Source organism: Schistocerca nitens, chromosome 12, assembly GCF_023898315.1.
Source record: "Schistocerca nitens isolate TAMUIC-IGC-003100 chromosome 12, iqSchNite1.1, whole genome shotgun sequence".
Taxonomy (NCBI): Eukaryota; Metazoa; Arthropoda; class Insecta; order Orthoptera; family Acrididae; genus Schistocerca; species Schistocerca nitens.
The window spans coordinates 175,769,480-175,787,961 of record NC_064625.1 but is presented as its reverse complement, the minus strand read 5'-3'; the positions used below and the strand labels follow the sequence as shown (position 1 = coordinate 175,787,961).

Below are 18,482 nucleotides of genomic sequence, written 5' to 3'. Positions count from 1 at the left end.
CCTTATACTCGCTTTCATCCACTGAGCCAACTGCTATGTACACACCTAACTCTGCGACTGCTGGCTACCACACTGGCTTCCTCGTCTGCATCGCCTGAGAGCCCACACACGTACTGCTCGACTGTGTGACACTCGCTCAGTGTCTGTCATAAGTTTTCCAGCATCCCGATTCTGATAGGTTCCAGAATTACTACATGTGAGCAAGTTGGGGTCTGCCGCCCGATACTGATCTCGTCGTGTTTTGTTTAGACATTATACTCGAAGTTGTCAGGAGTTGCTGCAATTGAGAAGTTGCTGTATCTTAAGTAAGTTTGAGAAAATGTGGGAAAAGTGTGTCAGTTAAAAGAGAACAGTGTAGAGAAAAATAAAATTTATTTTAGTATGAAAAGCGTGTATGAGACTGACTTTTGAACCACATCTTGTTTATGTGGAACTTTTGAAATATTATTTTATAAACTACATAACTAATCAAAGCAGTTGTGCTGCCCACAGTGTTGTTTTATATATACATGTTGCTTTACCGCAGTATCGTTTAGGTCCAGAATATTTGCTGCCTTCATTTAGCATTTAGCTGTGGCTGACATTTCACAATTAGGTGCAGTGATACACGTGATGTCATCTGGAGAGTTTGACCGTGCTGACATTCTGTGAATTCTATTTTACAGGTGTGAAGCTGTCATAAGACGAGAGACGAGTTTTAAAAAAGAAACGAATGGCACTGTGCCAGAAGAAATAAAACGACAGGTCGAAAAGAGCGAGAAACCCTGTGCGGAAAGGGAGGAGGTCTCACCGGGAAACGTGTCTGACACACCGTGCAGTGACGTGGGAAATACAAAGGTGCGTTTGCAGTTCCCGTTTAGTTTTCTTTGTGACTTTCTCGGGATAGTTTACACCTATCTTCAAGAGTTTTCCAGTTCAGTTTCTTCAGTACCTCTGCGACTCTTTCCCACACAGCAAACCAACCTGTGACCATTTGTGCTTCCCTTCCCTGTTTACGTTCAATACCTCTCGTTACTTCTATTTGGTACAGGTCCCACAAACTTAAGCACTGTTCTAGAACTAGTCACACGAGTGGTTTGTTAGCAATCTTCTTTGTAGACCGATTGCACTTCCCCATTATTCTACTGATAAAACCCTGCCGCCTACTTTACCCACCACTGAGCCTACACGATCATTCCATTTCGTATTCCTACAATGTGTTACACACGGTATTTGTACAAGTTGTCAAATTCCAACAGTGACTTATTGATATAGGATACTACGTTTTTTTCATTTTGTGAAGAACACAATTTTACATTTTTTTGAATATTTAAAAGCAAGTTGGCAATATTTGCACTGCTTTGGAAGCTTCTCAAGATCTGACTGAATATTTATGCAGCTCTTTTCAGACAGCATTCATTATAGACACTTGCATCATCTGCAAAAAGTTTGAGGTTACCATTAATATTTGCTGGAAGTTCATTGATATACAGTATGAAAGCTTGGGTCCCAACACACTTCCGTTGTTGGGAAAATTACAGTTTTGTTAGTGGTGGGCATGATAAGGCATCTTATGAAACATTACTAAATGCCTTCTCGGAAAATTACCTAGAACAGATAGATAGGAACCACACTCATAATTGAAACATATTGCATCCAATTGCAACAAATAGCTCTGAGCTCTCTGCGGATGTCCACATCGACACTGGTATGACTGTGACTGTGAGGCGGCTGTGGCAGCAACGATTACCAAAGTGCACAGGACAACTAAAACAAACACGATCAGTAAACTAGATAAAAAATCAGTAGTGTCTCACCTCAATGAGAAACTTGAAACTTTCTGCAAAGGGCGGGAGCGTGTAGAAGAACTGTGGTTCAAATGTAGAAGAATAGTTTACTGTGCACTGGATAGATATGTACCCAGTAGAACAGTTCATAATGGGAGTGTCCCTCCTTGGTGTACTACTGCCACTATAAAGAAACTTCTACTAAGAAACAGTGTAAAACAAGGTGTAGGGCTATAGTCAGAGATATGCTGAACGAAATGCATTTCACAGTCAAGAGAGTAATGCGTGATGCCTTCAATGACTACCGCAGCAGAATACTGTTAAGTGATCTTTCACAAAACCCAAAGAAATTTGGGTTCTATGTAAAGGCTGTTAATGACACCAAAGTTGGTGTGCAGTGCCTAGCAAATGAGACAGGAACTGAAATTGAGAGTAGAAAAGCAAAAGCTGAATTCTTAATCTGTTTTCAAATGTTCCTTTACAAAGGGAAGCTCAGGAGAAATGCCCCAATTTAATCCTTGAGTGAAATAAGAATTCGTGTCTGTGGTGTTGAGAAACAACTAAAACTGTTAAAATTGAACAAAGCTTCAGTGCCCAGTGGAATTCCCGTCAGATTCTACACTGAATTTGTAGGCGAGTTACCCCCTCTCCTAACTATAATCTGCCGTAGAGCGAAAAACTGTGCCCAATTCTTAGAAAAAAGCACAGGTCACACCTGTCTACAAGAAGATATTAGTAGAACTGATCAACAAAACTACCATCCAATATTCTTGACATCGATTTGTAGTAGAATCTTAGAACACATTCAGAATTCAAACATAATGCGATATCTCGAACAGAATGACCACCTCACTGCCAATCGGCACAGATTCCACAAACATCGATCGCGTAAAACCCGACTCGCACTTTTCTCGAGGCATCGGATTGAGATAGTCAGGTGGATACAGTACTTTTAGATTTCCGAAAAACATTTGATGCAGTACCACACCCACACTTATCATCAGAAATGACCATATGAGGTATAAGGTGAAATTTGTGACTGGATTGAGGGCTTTTTGGTAGGGAGGACACTACATGTTATCTTGTGTGGAAAGTCATCATCAGAAGTAGAAGTAACACCCCCTGATACTGAGTCTTGCCCAGACAATCTCACATGCAGCTTCAATTTATATCTTGATTGATTTGGCTTTCTTGTCTATTGCAACAAATAGGCCACCTCCATTTCCCATTTGCTATTCTTTCAATATACACTTAAATTTCCTCCCAAAATATCACTGCTATCAGTTTCAGGTTTCCACCAGCTTTCTGTACTTAGTGATATGTGAGCTTCACTGCTTTTCATGAGCTTTTCGCACTCTGGCATTTCGTGGCAAATGCTTCGGCAGTTTACCATTGGGATTTATTTTAATACTCTCACCTGTGGGAGGCATTTGTTTCAATCTTACACTTGTACTTCGGGGTTACCTACAGCTTTGGTTATCTAGATTGGACAGGGGAGTCACCTAATCTTGGGGGGGAGGGGGAGGGGGGCGCGACTTGGTGTGCATCTCACACACAGCTACCTGAGTAGCAGCATACCTGACCCTGTTAGGGGGAGCCTACAGTTCTCAGTGTCTTGTTTAATTCACTTGATGTCATCCCTTTTTATCTCTTACTACATTTCATATAATTAATTATCATCTTTCTTACTTTTATGCCTTCCTTAACACACATGCTCATTCCACCACATCAGTATTTTTCTCTTCTAAAATTGGATATCATGTCAGAACTTGAAGTACTAGCTTCCCCCTTCAAACCCATTTGTGCTCACTTACGCATATTACCGAATTACCTGTGAGGCGATCATTCGGCAAGACTCGTAATTTATCAGTTTTATTCCGTAAACTTTGTACAGTTTGAAAAAGGATGTTTAATAGCCAAATGTTCATTTGATGTGCCGTATAACATCATATTTCTTCGACTTTGCTCGTTTGTGCTAAATCGTTGTGTTGGGATTTTGTTGGCATTCATCTTTTGAATCCTGTATGTAGATTTCAGATGCTAGGCAACTTCACTTCCTTCTTTCTTTTTTATTGTTGGTTATTGGGCCAAATCCTGTTGGAACCATTTGTTTCTTTTTATAGCTGCTCTCGTACATTATTTTATCAACTGCTCGTTTGTATTTGATTAAAGTACTGTTGTACCAGACTGATTCTAGTGTAGTCCGTGCATCATGAAATTACCTTTTTCATAGCTGTTGACATGAACTTTGAACAGGAGTGCTTTAATTTTTGAATATTTCACTAAAACTCATTATTATCACAAGAGCAATTGGCGAAGTCAAATCTCGTCGATAGATACACAGGTATCGCATATGTAGTAGACAGCAACTGTGATGTGTATGCTTTTTTGATAAATGCTCTGGCCTCATAATAGTAAAGTTGATTTCATCCCACTACGAGACCAACTTTGTCCCTTTTTGCAGAATTAACACATTCTTTCTATATATTGCTGATAACATTTGTGAACTTGTTACTAGGCTTATTAACATTTGAAAAAACTCATTCTCGTTGGCAGAGCTCGATGCATATTTTGTTAATGTTGTGGGGCACAATGCGTATTTTGTTAATGTTGCGGGGCTGACTGTCTACAAATATTTTCGCTTTGGTTTTGTGTTGTATTTGTTTTTGCATAGCTGCTGAACTGTTGTTTGTAAATTGCATATTTGTACTTGTGAGACAATGCAGCACACAAGTGCTGTCTGGTACATTTTCAGCCACAAACTTTTTAATTGTTAAGTTTTGGCTTTGTGTAAGGGGCTGTTGTTGTTGTTGTTGTTGTTGTTGGTGGTGGTGGTGGTGGTGGTGGTGGTGGTGGTGTTTACATACTTGCTGTATATTAATGAAACACTGGTCTTTGTCCACTTTTGAAATATTACTGCTTCTCAGAATTATATATTTGTTTACTAGAGCAGAGCATTCAAATTGTAATATTTCAATATAACTTTAGAAAACAAAACTCAAACTCCGTCCGAGCAGGTCTCGAAGGCCAGATAGTACTGACAAACCGCTGTGTCACCCTCAGCCTGTAAGCGTCGCTGGAGGGACGTGTGATCAGCCCACCACTCTTCTCAGTTTTTGTGACCTAACAGTATAACTTTACAACACTTAAATCTTTGCATCCTTGTCTCTTACAAGGTTAAATTATATTCTTTCACACATGTCCGTTACACGAGCTGGACGTGATGACACGTAGTCCGCACTTATCAATTTTATATTTATTTTGTGGCAGTTCCCAGAAAACCACCACTTAAGACATTTTTACTCGGTAATTTCCCTGATGTTTTTGTTTCATAACTTGCAATTTTTTACTGGACCAGTTTAAGTGTGTGAGGGAAAGTCAGAAAGTAAAGGGACTTTTGAGAGAAGGGATATTTATTCTAATGATAGAAAACTGAAACGTGCATTATTTTTCTACATAACCTCCCTGCACTTAGACGTACACCTCCCCCAACGTTTCACAGATTTTTTGATTCCGTCAGAAAAAGGTTTTTGGTTGCAAGAATAACCAATTTTGCACCGCATCTTTCAACGGTCTAAACATACGGAAATCGCTCGGAGCAAGACCTGTGCTGTATGGCGGGTGTTCCAGCAATTCGAATCCCAACTCGTTTGTCATTTCGACCGTATGTTTGGCGGACTGGTGCCGAGTGTTATCTTGCTGTAGGATGACACCTCTTTGAAGTTTTCTGCGACGTTAGGCTCTGATTTGAGGTTTCGGTTTAGTTTGCGACACATCACAATAGTTCTCACTGTTCACAGTTTTGCCTCTTTGTGTGAAATATATGATTACCACAGCTTCCGTGTCTCAGAATAGTGTTAGCGTAATCTTAACAGCTGATGCTTGATGTTTAAATTTCTTAACTTCTGGTGCCCGCAGCCTTACCTTCTGCTACATTAAAGTGATCTAACACTGGAAAAATCCGTCTAACTCGCAGTGATAACGGGCTAAATGTTTACAAGCTGTGTCCATTCTTTGCACCTTATACTGCGCTGACAGTTCTTTCGATACCTACCTTGCAAACAATTCCCAAAAATTTAGCCTGTCGTGTAAGATGCAATACTCTGAACCGTGACTGATATTTAAAGTATTGACGATTTCGTCCACTGCGATTCATCCTCCAATGACTACCATTTACACGTGTTCACCTGTCAGTGACTGGTTGTTTTTGCAGCTGTGAAAAAAATCAGGCATGCGCACTATGTTTGCCTGCATACATAGAGAGCACACATGTCTTGATAGCATTGGTGGTTTTGACAATAAGAAAACAAGGTTGGATACTTTTTGAACAGTCATCCTACCATGAGTAAAGTCAACAACTTCCGTAATGAATTATTTTTGGACTAGGAAGTGAGCTACATTGTAAATATATTTCATCACAGGCCACTAATGACAATTTATTTCAATAAAACAAAATGTGTTTGTTGAGAAAATGTGCATTTCCTGTAGTTACAGAGACAGGTTTAAAATATCTTTAATCTGAGACATAAACCGTCCGTATTGTATTTGTGCTGTACGCGTAATGGTGTACGAAATGATTGGCCGACGAGATCGAGTCTCCTGTTCTGTGATTGGCTGGAAGTAGCAAATTGGGCAGCCACCACTTCGATTTTATTGCTTACAAAGCTGACATATGCCATACTTAAGGTTTTTGTTTTTATTCTTGCATATTATGAAAGTATACACTTTAAATGATCCACAACATTAAAGATCTCTCCAAATTAGTACACTTTTTTGTCTTAAGCTGCTAGGAAGTGCTAATTTTGTGCATAAAACCTATACCTATCTGATTACATAATGTAAAAATGATGACCTCACAGTATTAGTTTAATCTGTGAATGTGAAACTACCTGTACTGTTTCAGTGACAAATTTGGGAGAAACATAGTGCAATGCATCCTACATTCCTGTGACCCTCCTGCCTCAACCTTCATTAGTCACTGTCCTCACACATCCAGCCTCTTCCCTGCTCCCATTTCACCACTATACCCAGTCTTTTTTTATTTTATTTATTTATTTGTTTTTCTCTATTTCTCTCTCTATCTCTCCTTTTCCGACACTGCCTGCCGCCAAACCTCAGCACTTCACTGTCCGCCATCCCCAACATACTATCCCTTCCCCTCCCAACTCCCATCAGGCACTGGTGTGCTGCTCGCAGTGTGATTTTGTGTGTGTGTTGTGTGTTGTTGTTGTTATTAACAGAGGCCATTGGCCGAAAGTTTTAAGTGTGAAAATGTTTTTGTTGTGCCTATCTGAAAATCAGTGTCTCCACTATGTAGTGAGTAGCAACTTTTCTTCTCATAATATTGTTACATTCCATCCTGGATTGTCCATTATCTGATAATCAGTTGAATGTGGTATTTCTAAAGTCTTTGCTAACATTCCCTGTGAGATTTTGTCTTCTTAATGTTTCCATTTCTATATTTTGTGCTGCAGGTGAGAAAGATGAAGCACATAATGATTCTGGACGAAGACAGGAACTTCTGTGCGGAGCTCCCCTTGGAGAAGGACAACACGCTGGCCCCGAAGCTGCTACAGAGGTACTTTCCCGGGGTGTGTGGGCTGACGTACCGCTCTTCGGACTGTCCTCACCGGCAGTGGATCGTCCTCGAGAGTGGGAAGCTGCGAGCTCCGAAAGGGGGCTGGGAACACGACGTCTACTACTGTGTGTTTTCCAAGCAGAGTGGTGGAAAGTGGCTGCACACCTTTTGTCACTGTTCGTTTTCTAAACCGAGTAAGAACAAGCTAACAAAATCTCCGATAAAGTCCTCTTCTAATAAGAACAACCAGGTCAAAACTCGTCCACACGACATGTCTAGCAAGAAATTGCAGAGTGAGGAACCTGACGTCTACATAGTGGAAGAAGACGAGGAATGTGAGAGGCAGAGGTGCTCGGAGATCGTGGTGTGTAGTTTGCCGCAGTGGGTCACGGACGAGCGACTGCGGGAACACTTCGACAGGTTCGGCAGGGTACTGACGTGTGTCGTACAGAAGGACTTGGTCGGTGGCCGCTACGGACTGGTCAAGTTCCGGGACGTTTCTTCACAGGAGAAGGCTCTGGCCGAAGTGTTCCACAGGTTCGGGGACACGTGGTGTTCCGTACGTTTGCGCAGCTGACGGTGAACTGGTTGCTACCTGTACGTGTTGTACTGCGTGAACTGTACAGTGTGGACATTTGTTACTCAGGTGTTTCTGATGTAGACGTGATGAAAATGTTGCCTTACAGTGGTGCATATACAACTAGTAATGTCTCCTTTTTCTATTAAAATGTTTAGAAAATTTACAACATTAATGTCGAATTTTTTTTTCTCCTGTCCTCGTGTTACACTTATACAATGTACTGATCGGAAAAGTCTGGTGGAATCGGCAAGTTTAAAAGACCTGCTAACTTTGATTTTCAGTTATCTGGATGCTTAGAGTTACCATTTGTTGGCATAATCTTCCAGCAAAAGACTACACAAACTTGGAGGCTTTCCTCCTAAGCAAAAGGAACTGTTGCAGGGTCATGTTGCCATGAGGTTCAGTGATGGTCCGCAGTTTGTTTTGCTAATAAAATTTAAATCTCTGAAAAAGATCACACTGCAGTTCTTTTTAAAAGAGTGCTTATCATATTTGGAAAAGATTTTGGGCAGATTAATGAAACTCTGGCAAATAGTCTATAAAAATTCAGCCAACACGGGTCAGTTAGGCAAAAATTGTGTTTAAATTGCCACCTAGACCTGTATAACAAATTAGCTTCCGTTACAACTTCGTCTGTTAATCTGTTGTTAAAATTTTCCCTCACTACTACCTGCAGTTTGAGCTTTCGTACAACTTCCCCTTGTTAAAGATCGAAGGTTTAAAATGTTTTGTCAAATTCACGGTTAATAGAGCTCAAATCTTATTAAACAATTGCAATAGCGTCCGCTAGTGACTATGAAGTTGATGAGTTACAGCAGTTTGTTACATAGGAGTGCACGGACTGCTCACACTGTAATTAGCTACTGTCAGGTTCGAAAGATGAAACAAAATTCTCACTTGTACTTAATACCAGAAATGTCGGCTAACATTTGTGTGCCTGAGAGACTGGCTAAAATGGCTATAAAGTTGAAAAAATGCATCCTAGCAGCAATGGCAGGGCAAAAGGAAGGGCAAAGTTCTCTCTGATGAAATAAAGAATCCAGTACTTGAATGTGTTTGGGATGGCGAGGTAAGCATGAAGGACTGAATTTTTGTCAGAATTGGTGGAATAGAAGTTAAGAAACAAAAACAGCAGAAATTAGTGTTTCTAAACTTTGTGAACTTGGGCCAAAATGGTTTATCACTGTTAATTCCTCAGGTGTCCACCACACATGTATTTTCACAAGTCGATAAAATGTCAAGTTGAAGCTCACTAGTGACACCAACACTGTTGAGACGGGTTTGTGTGTTGATGATAATGAAGATGATGATGATGATGTATCCAGTTCCAAGACTGGTTTTGACACAGCTCTCCATGCTGGTTTATCCTCTGCAAGTCTTGTCTTTGCATAATTAATACAACCTACAACCTTTTGAACCTTATGACTGCTGTAGTCAACTCTTGGTCTTCCCCTTCAGTTTTTACTCACTCCATTAACAACTGGACGGATGTGCCATACCAGCCATTCCTTCTTTGAGTAAGTGGTACAATAAATTCCTCTTCTCCCCATTTCAGTTCATTAGTTATTAGAGCTACCCATCTAATTTTTAGCACTATTCTGTAGAACCCTATTTCAAAGGCTTCTGTTCTTGTCTCATCTGTTTGTCGTTGATGTATCACTTCTGTAAATGGCTTCAAACCAGACTCTCTAAAAAGACTTCTTGAATAAATAAAATAATGGAAAATCCAGGATGGAATGTATCAATATTAAAGAAGGAAAGTTGCCACTCACCATATAGCAGAGATTTGCTGAGTCGCAGATAGGCGCAACAAAACGATTCTCACATTTATAGCTTTCAGCCATTAAGGCCTTTCTCAATACCCCCTACACACACACACACACACACACACACACACACACACACACACACACACACACACACAAACTGCAGTCTCAGGCAACTTAGACTCTGTGTGTGTGTGTGTGTGTGTGTGTGTGTGTGTGTAGGGGGGTGGGAGAGTGTTGAGAAAGGCCTTAATGGCCGAAAGCTATAACTGTGAGAATCGTTTTGTTGTACCTATCTGCGACTCAACACATCGCCTTCTCTAAATATTGTTACATTCCTGAATAAATAATTATATTCGATGTCTTTGTCTTTCAGAAACGTTTCTTTTGCTATTGCCAGCTTGCATTTTGTATCTAACCTACTCCTGCCATCATCAGTTGTTTTACTTTTGTTGCTGCTCATATTATAACTAGTTTTCAAGACTTTAGTCATATCGTTCACAGGGTGTACACGCGGACAAGGAAAAAAAAATTCCCGCATTTCCCAGTTAAAAACACTTTCCCCCAAGTGAAAACATACTTTTTCTCTGTTAATTGACACTATATTTTCTCTCGGAACTGTATAACTTAACATGCGTAGAATTTCCCGGCGCTTTAGAAAACAATACAGGGGGGGGGGGGGGAAGGCCACGGTTTGGAAAGATCTTTGATGTGCAGCAACATGTACGCTGCATATTTTCATATTACAAAAGTATAAATTTGAATTCCACCAAACACCGCATGTTGTTTTCCGAAGCATTGAAATCGAGCTTGCGATGCACTTTTGTAAGCCAGTCATAGCTCATGTCACGTGATCTCGCCAGCCTATGACAGCGTGTATTCAGAGCTTAGGTCACATGACGTAGTCAGCCAATAGCAACATCACTCTTAAGTAGCGCAAACACTCGAACAGAAAAAGTTAATGGTTTAAATTAATACACGTAGTGTTGCTACAGGAAAAGCAAAGCTTTCGCATATAATATTGGTCTATAAGATTAATACGCTGCAAGAGAAGCTAAGCTTTCACATATAATGTTGGTCTTTTATGAGCGTATTACAATTTAAAATATATCACACAAATGTGCCAGTAAAATTTTTAATAACGACATAAATGTCTGATCTTCTGGGCTAAAAATTCATCTAAATGGCTCATCATCAAAGAGTTGATTTTTAAATGAGAGTTAAACACTCTGTGATTTAGGAAATTCATCATACATTCTCGCACATAGTTCAACTTACTTAAAAGGAAATTTACTTTGATGGTAATGCTTTTCAAACCACCATTCGTAATATTTTCCCACGACCTGTTAGAAATAGCTTCGTTTCTGCAGTTGCCAGAGAGCGCCAGATGACAGGCGTCACTGCACTTGCACAGCTACGATGTTGTAGGGAGACCGTAAGTTTGTACGTGTAAAACATTAAAAGATCTTACATTATGTCATAAAAGAAACAAGACATCAGAGGATACTCCAAGAGCATCGGAATTTCCTGACCCATACTAAAATGTGCACATCCGTATGCCCAGATTCCCAATGAAGTAGGCCATGACCTGATATTAAGCTTGTGGAATTAAACACTTTGTTTCAAATATATTGTCTGCCTCGGCAGAAAAGATTAATAAAAGAAAATTTCTTTATCAAACCGACAAAAATAACTTCATTGTTCTGCAAGGCAATTAATGCTTGACTGTCAGAAAGGTTCAGGGTGTGGGTTCCTGTAGACATGTCCTAGTTCATGAAGCACAGGCAATGTATGAGTGGCCAAGTAAGTGGTCCCAACAGTCGGGATACCAGTTACCTTGGAATAAGGCTGGGCATCTCGGACATATTCTGAGTCGTGGTCACCTTTGTGCTCATACGGCAAAGACTACCAAATCCACCGGTTAGTCCCTCAACCGTTAGGGGTAAAACTCAGTGGGACTCGGGGCAAGTAAGGCTAGCAACCAGCTTCCCCGATACTTTAAATATGATGCTGGCAACAATCAGAGCAAAATGCCTCGGGCCTTTGGAGGTGACGGAGTCCCACCTGTAACTGACAAACCAGGGACTCCTAAGATATGACTTGGCAAACAAATGGTAATGAGATGGGGAGCTATTAATATCAATGGGGGCTACTCTGGGAAGAAGGTAGAGCTGGCAGAGGCTGCAAGTAAGATGGGGCTGGACGTTTTAGCTGTTAGTGACATTCGGTAAGGGGTGAGAAAGAAGAGGAAGTGGGATAATACAAGGTCTACCTGTCAGGAGTCAAAGGAGGAATAGCACAATGGGGTGTAGGGCTTTACATCAGGAAAGAAATGGAACCCAGCGTAGCTGCAATAAGGTATGTAAACGAACAACTGATGTGGATAGATTTGACAGTGTCTAGCAAGAAAATTAGGATTGTGTCAGTATATTCGCATTGTGAAGGGACAGATCAAGATAAGATGGATAGTTTTTATGATGCACTCAGTGATGTAGTTGTTAGAGTAAAGGACAAGGACAGTGTTCTGCTCATGTGTGATTTTAATGCCAGGATTGGAAATCGAACAGAAGGGTATGAAAAGGTTATGGGTAAATTTGGAGAGGATATGGAGGCCAACAGGAACGGGAAACAATTCTTGGATTTCTGTGCCAGTATGGGCTTAGTAATCACAAACTCCTTTTTTAAACATAAGAACATTCACCGGTATACTTGGGAAGGCAGGGGAACCAGATCTGTCATTGACTATATAATAACAGATCAGGAATTCAGGAAGGCTGTGAGGGGGACAAGTGTATTCAGGGGATTCTTTGATGACACTGATCATTATTTAATCTGCAGTGAAATTGGTATTGTGAGGCCGAAAGTGCAGGAGGTCAGGTCCATATGTAGGAGGATAAGAGTGGAGAAACTTCAGGATAAGGAAATCAGGCACAAGTACATAACAGTGATCTCAGAAAGGTGCCAGTTAGTTGAATGTAGTCAATTACAGTCATTGGAGCCAGCTGCGGTGGCCGAGGGGTTCTAGGCGCTTCAGTCTGGAACCGCGCGACTGCTACGGTCACAGGTTCGAATCCTGCTTCGGGCATGGATGTGTGTGATGTCCTTAGGTTAGTTAGGTTTCAGTAGTTCTAAGTTCTAGGGGACTGATGACTTCAGATGTTAAGTCCCATAGTGCTCAGAGCCATTTGAACCATACAGTCATTGGAAAAGGAATGGACAAGGCACAGGGACACAGTACTAGAAGTGGCTAAAGAATGTCTTGGAACAGTAGTGTGTAAAGGTAGGATGAAGCAAACAGCTTGGTGGAATGAGACAGTCAAGGCAGCCTGTAAAAGGAAAAAGAAGGCGTATCAAAAATGGCTACATACTAGAACTCAGGTAGACAGAGAAAGTTATGTTGAAGAAAGAAACAAAGCCAAACAGATAATTGCAGCATCCAAGAAGAAATCTTGGGAAGACTTTGGAAACAGGTTGGAGACTATGGGTCAAGCTGCTGGAAAACCATTCTGGAGTGTAATTAGCAGTCTTCGAAAGGGAGGTAAGAAGGAAATGACAAGTATTTTGGACAGGTCAGGAAAACTGCTGGTAAATCCTGTGGATTCCTTGGGCAGACGGAGGGAATATTTTGAAGAGTTGCTCAATGTAGGTGAAAATACGATCAGTAATGTTTCAGATTTTGATGTATTTTGATGTACAATGGGATAGGAATGATGATGGAAATAAGATCACATTTGAGGAAGTGGAGAAAATGGTCAATAGATTGCAGTGCAATAAAGCAGCTGGGGTGGATGAAATTAAGTCGGAACTCATCAAATACAGTGGAATGTCAGGTCTTAAATGGCTACACAGGATAATTGAAATGGCCTGGGAGTCGGGACAGGTTCCATCAGACTGGACAAAAGCAGTAATCACACCAATCCTTAAACATGGAAACAGAAAAGATTGTAACAACTACAGAGGTATCTCTTTAATCAGCGTTGTGGGTAAAATCTTCTCAGGTATTGTTGAAAGGAAAGTGCGAGTATTAGTTGAGGACCAATTGGATGAAAATCAGTGTGGGTTTAGGCCTCTTAGAGGTTGTCAGGACCAGATCTGTAGCTTACGGCAAATAATGGAGAAGTGTTATGAGTGGAACAGGGAATTGTATCTATGCTTCATAGATCTAGAAAAGGCATATGACCGGGTTCCTAGGAGGAAGTTATTGTCGGTTCTACGAGATTATGGAATAGGAGGCAAACTTTTGCAAGCAATCAAAGGTCTTTACATGGATAGTCAGGCAGCAGTTAGAGTTGACGGTAAATTGAGTTCATGGTTCAGAGTAGTTTCAGGGCAAAGACAAGGCTGCAACCTGTCTCCACTGTTGTTCATATTATTTATGGATCATATGTTGAAAACAATAGACTGGCTGGGTGAGATTAAGATATGTGAACACAATATAAGCAGTCCCGCATATGCGGATGGCTTAGTTGTGATGACAGATTCGATTGAAAGTATGCAAAGTAATATTTCAGAGCTAGATCAGAAATGTAAGGACTATGGTATGAAGATTAGCATCTCCAAAACGAAAGTAATGTCAGTGGGAAAGAGATTTAAATGGATTGAGTGCCAAATAGGAGGAACAAAGTTAGAACAGGTAGACCGTTTCAAGTACTTAGGATGCATATTCTCACAGGATGGCAACATAGTGAAAGAACTGGAAGCAAGGTGTAACAAAGCTAATGCAGTGAGCGCTCAGCTACGATGTACTCTCTTCTGCAAGAAGGAAGTCAGTACCGAGACTAAGGTATCTGTGCACCGTTCAATCTTTCGACCATCTTTGTTGTATGGGAGCGAAAGCTGGGTGGATTCAGGTTACCTTATCAATAAGGTTGAGGTTACGGATATGAAAGTAGCTAGGATGATTGCAGGTACCAGTAGATGGGAACAATGGCAGGAGGGTGTCCACAATGAGGAAATCAAAGAAAAACTGGGAATGAACTCTATAGATGTAGCATCAGGGCAGACAGGCATGGATGGTGGGGTCATGTTACACGCATGGGAGAAGCAAGGTTACCCAAGAGACTCATGGGTTCAGCAGTAGAGGGTAGGAGGAGTCGGGGCAGACCGAGGAGAAGGTACCTGGATTCAGTTACGAATGATTTTGAAGTAATAGGTTTAACATCAGAAGAGGCACCAATGTTAGCACTGAATAGGGGATCATGGAGGAATTTTATAAGGGGGACTATGCTCCAGACTGAGCGCAGAAAGGCATAATCAGTCTTAAATGATGATGATGATGTCAGAAAGGTGGAAATAAAATAAAATCTTCAACTAATAACACATTTTAGCCTTTCATAATTATGTGAATGTATTTTAATTCACTTGATAGCTCCTGGGCACAGAAATATGTTTATTTTTCATTCGACGTGAGAGCAGTAAACGAAAAGGAAACAGCAAAATCACTAGATGTAAACACGGGTCACATGGAGACTCCCCACTTGCCCACTATAACTCAAACTGCTCTGCGCGTCAGCCCCCGATCTACGATATTTCTGAACTGGAGCAATAACTCACCACTCTCTCAAGCGTTTCAGGCAGGAATGAAAAATTTTAAAAAATCGAATTTTCAAAAATATGTTAATTTTGTAGCACACATCTTTCTGAATAGTCATGCATAAAACGTGACTCTTTCCCTTTTTTTGTTCTCGTGGTCAGTCAACCAGTCTTCGGCCATCATCTTTTCTTCTGCTTCTTTCTGTCTGGTGTTCATCTGTACTATTCTTGTCTGTAGTGTTCGTTGCCTAATTTGTGTTCTTTCAGTTCCTGGGGGGGGGGGGGGGAGTCTCCTTCCCCTTGTGGTTTTACTTGCTCCGCGAATTTATGTCTCGCCTGTTTTTTGAATGGGGGACTGATGACCTTAGCTGTTTAGTCCCCCTTAAACATCCCAACAACCACCACCACCACCACCACCACCACCACCATAAAACGTGTGTTCAAGGAAATGTAAGGCATGTTTCTTGGCATTAAGTGTGCCAAAGTGCAGTGCAACAGCTCTACACGTATTGCACCTCACTGTATTTCGCTCTGTGGAATTGAAACATGTATATTTTGTAACGGATCCCATCAAACCATATTCAGGACAGTGGAAATTAAAATGCCATGTGGTGCCTCTCCTGCTTACAGTCGGCCGGTTTGACATCCTGTGCCTCTTTTTATATAAAAAAAGAACTCTTCAGAAAATTTGCACTCTTTATTCCGTATCAGCAAACAACTTGCTGCCTTGTGTGACATATAATTAAATATAGGATACATAAACCCAGTAGAGACATGAGACAAGCAATACAATACACATTTCTACACTCCTTAGCTCCTAGAATTTTGTTCTCTCTAATCTTGCTACAGCTTTACATGGCGTGCTTTCCTTTCTGTAAAAGAATCTATTACCTCATCCAAGTTTGTCAAACGTTTTGCTACATGAAAAATCGAAATGTCGTTGTCTAATACTGAAAAACCTGTTAATACAAATAAGACCAAAGACTGGTGTGGTTTCCTGATCTGATTACGTGTATTTTGTCAATGTTTGCTACATAAAACAAAATAGGCCTTTGTAATACTGTAAAAATTGTAACACACGCCTAATAAACGAGACTGTTTTGGCACAAACGTTTTTTTTTTTTTTTTTTTTTTTGTAACGACAGAATATAATTCACAAAGTACGAATATCAAATGCCTATTAGGTGTGCTACAAGCAAGAAGCTTTACGTTAGGAAATATTTTCACACTTCATTCATACGCTCCAATTTATCAAGTATGAGCTCGAAAAGTAGTAGTACGAAATTTTTATAAAAACTTGGAATCGTCATATTGTTCCATAATTTGTGTGATGTCCCCATTTCTTCTCCTTTCTCGTTCTAACAAAGTCTTGTCATCACAAATTCTGTGACTATTCCTGCCAATGTCAAAGCTTATTCGCAGGTTAACTTGACTAACTCTGCCAGAATCACCGGTTTAGTTATCCCGCGATTATTCTCCGGTTAGGCGTTTTCTGTACTTCTTCCAGAAAAGAACTTAAAGCGGCTGCTAGTCGGGGACTGTATAACAGGCCCTTACTAGTATAGCGATCTGGCCAAAAATTTTCCGTCAAAATTTCATTTTCTTGGATACACTGAGAAGGTAATACGTAATTATTCTTAACTGTCAGTCGTTAATTTTCATTCTGGTAGTCTGAATCTATAGATTTCGCTAGTAATTATAACAACGCTCATCATTCGCAAACCCAATCAAACACACAATCAGACAGCGGTTGGCATTGAACCGTTTGGCCTTACTCTACTCGGCTCGTATTTTTATTTGTAGATGCAGCGAGGATTCCCCTGACAGACACATCGTGTACACTGTGCACGCTTTCACAAATCAGCTTACGATTCATTCAGAAATGTGTTCAAAAACTGACAGGAATGCGTTTCAAAGTGATATGAATAATTGATGGACTAACATGCGCTGGATGCAAGTCGCTTTGTGAAACAAGGTTTTTTCCCTCAATAGTATGAATTTGCCCCCCCCCCCCCCTCCCTGCTGCGCACGCATGAATCAGGCAGCTTGGGCACTCCAGTAAAATTTTTCCCGGTGGCATCTGGCTGCTTGCTGCGGCTGTTTACACAGCCAACAGCCACATTTCTGTAGCCAGAAGCGGAAGAAGCTTTTTCCTCTCTTGTTCGTGTTTTATTGCAGCAGTATTATTCTGCAGTAGCGGGATATAGTAATATCCTTTGTTAGATTATCGGCTCTTACTAGTCAAAATTACAAAAATTTAACTGAAAACAAAAACAATGGAAAAATTTCCGGAATTCTAAAAAAATTTTGGGTTTTACCGGTTTTCTCCAGGATGAAAAAATTCCCGTATCTCCTTGATCGTATAGGGGAAGGTGGGGGAATTACACGCATGTGGGTAATCCCACGCAGGCTTATTTGCGCAGTTTGAATGGTGCAAGCAGTTCCCAGTTGGTGCTACACCCTGCTGGCAGGAGTAACAACTACTACCAGGCTTACGCCAGCCATTTTCCAGTGGCATTGTTGAAGCAGTGAAGGATTGTTTATTTTCGGCGTGCCTCATGTAATTTTGGTCAGCTGTATTTTGCAAGGTAAGTGCTACTATAAGTTGCTTTAATGTAATTCTTGCGTATCAACTACTAACCCTAGATGAAACCTTTAATTTAATTGTAGATTTGTCCCGCTATTTGAATTAGGTGCCGAGTTATGCTTAGGTTAGTCATCGAACTTACAGTGGTGTAAAGCCACGCAGCCGTTGAAGTGCGTGGTATTCCCCCTTGCAGGATATATTTTCAATACTAACGAGGTTCTTTTTTTTTTTTAATTTCAGGTGGGTAGATTTTATAAAAGAAAAACCCAGAAGGCAAAATGGACGCAAGAGGAACTTTGTAAGGCTCTTGATGCCATCAAATCTGGAAGAAAAATAAGTGAAGTATCAAGAGCTTTCGGGATTCATGAAGCTACTCTGCAAACGAGAATCAACGTTAAAAATACTGAGGGTCCAAAACTTGGAAGAAACCCAACATTTTCGACAGAACAGGAAAATGAGATTATGGATCATGTTATTACAATGGCCAAGCTGTACAATGGTGTTACATGCATCCAGCTGCGAAAGATTGCATTTGAGTATGCAGAGGCTAACAACATTGCAAACAATTTTGATAAGTCATCTAGGTTAGCTGGAAAGGATTGGCTAGCTCTATTTTTAAAAAGAAACCCAAGTATTACCATGAGAAAACCTGAAGCAACTAGCATTTAACAGA

The 18,482-nt window shown here is 40.6% G+C and overlaps 1 protein-coding gene across 1 annotated transcript in view; it reads left to right on the top strand.

Annotated features, from left to right (window-relative positions):
- LOC126215183 (uncharacterized) overlaps nucleotides 1-8,096 on the top strand; it is a 35,341-nt gene extending 27,245 nt beyond the window's left edge. Inside the window, exons 4-5 of the mRNA XM_049941852.1 lie at nucleotides 666-837; nucleotides 7,241-8,096. Coding sequence (XP_049797809.1) covers nucleotides 666-837; nucleotides 7,241-7,921 — 853 coding nt within the window. The 3' untranslated portion in view covers nucleotides 7,922-8,096. The remainder of the gene's footprint in view (nucleotides 1-665; nucleotides 838-7,240) is intronic.
- The last annotated feature ends 10,386 nt before the right edge of the window (nucleotides 8,097-18,482 follow it).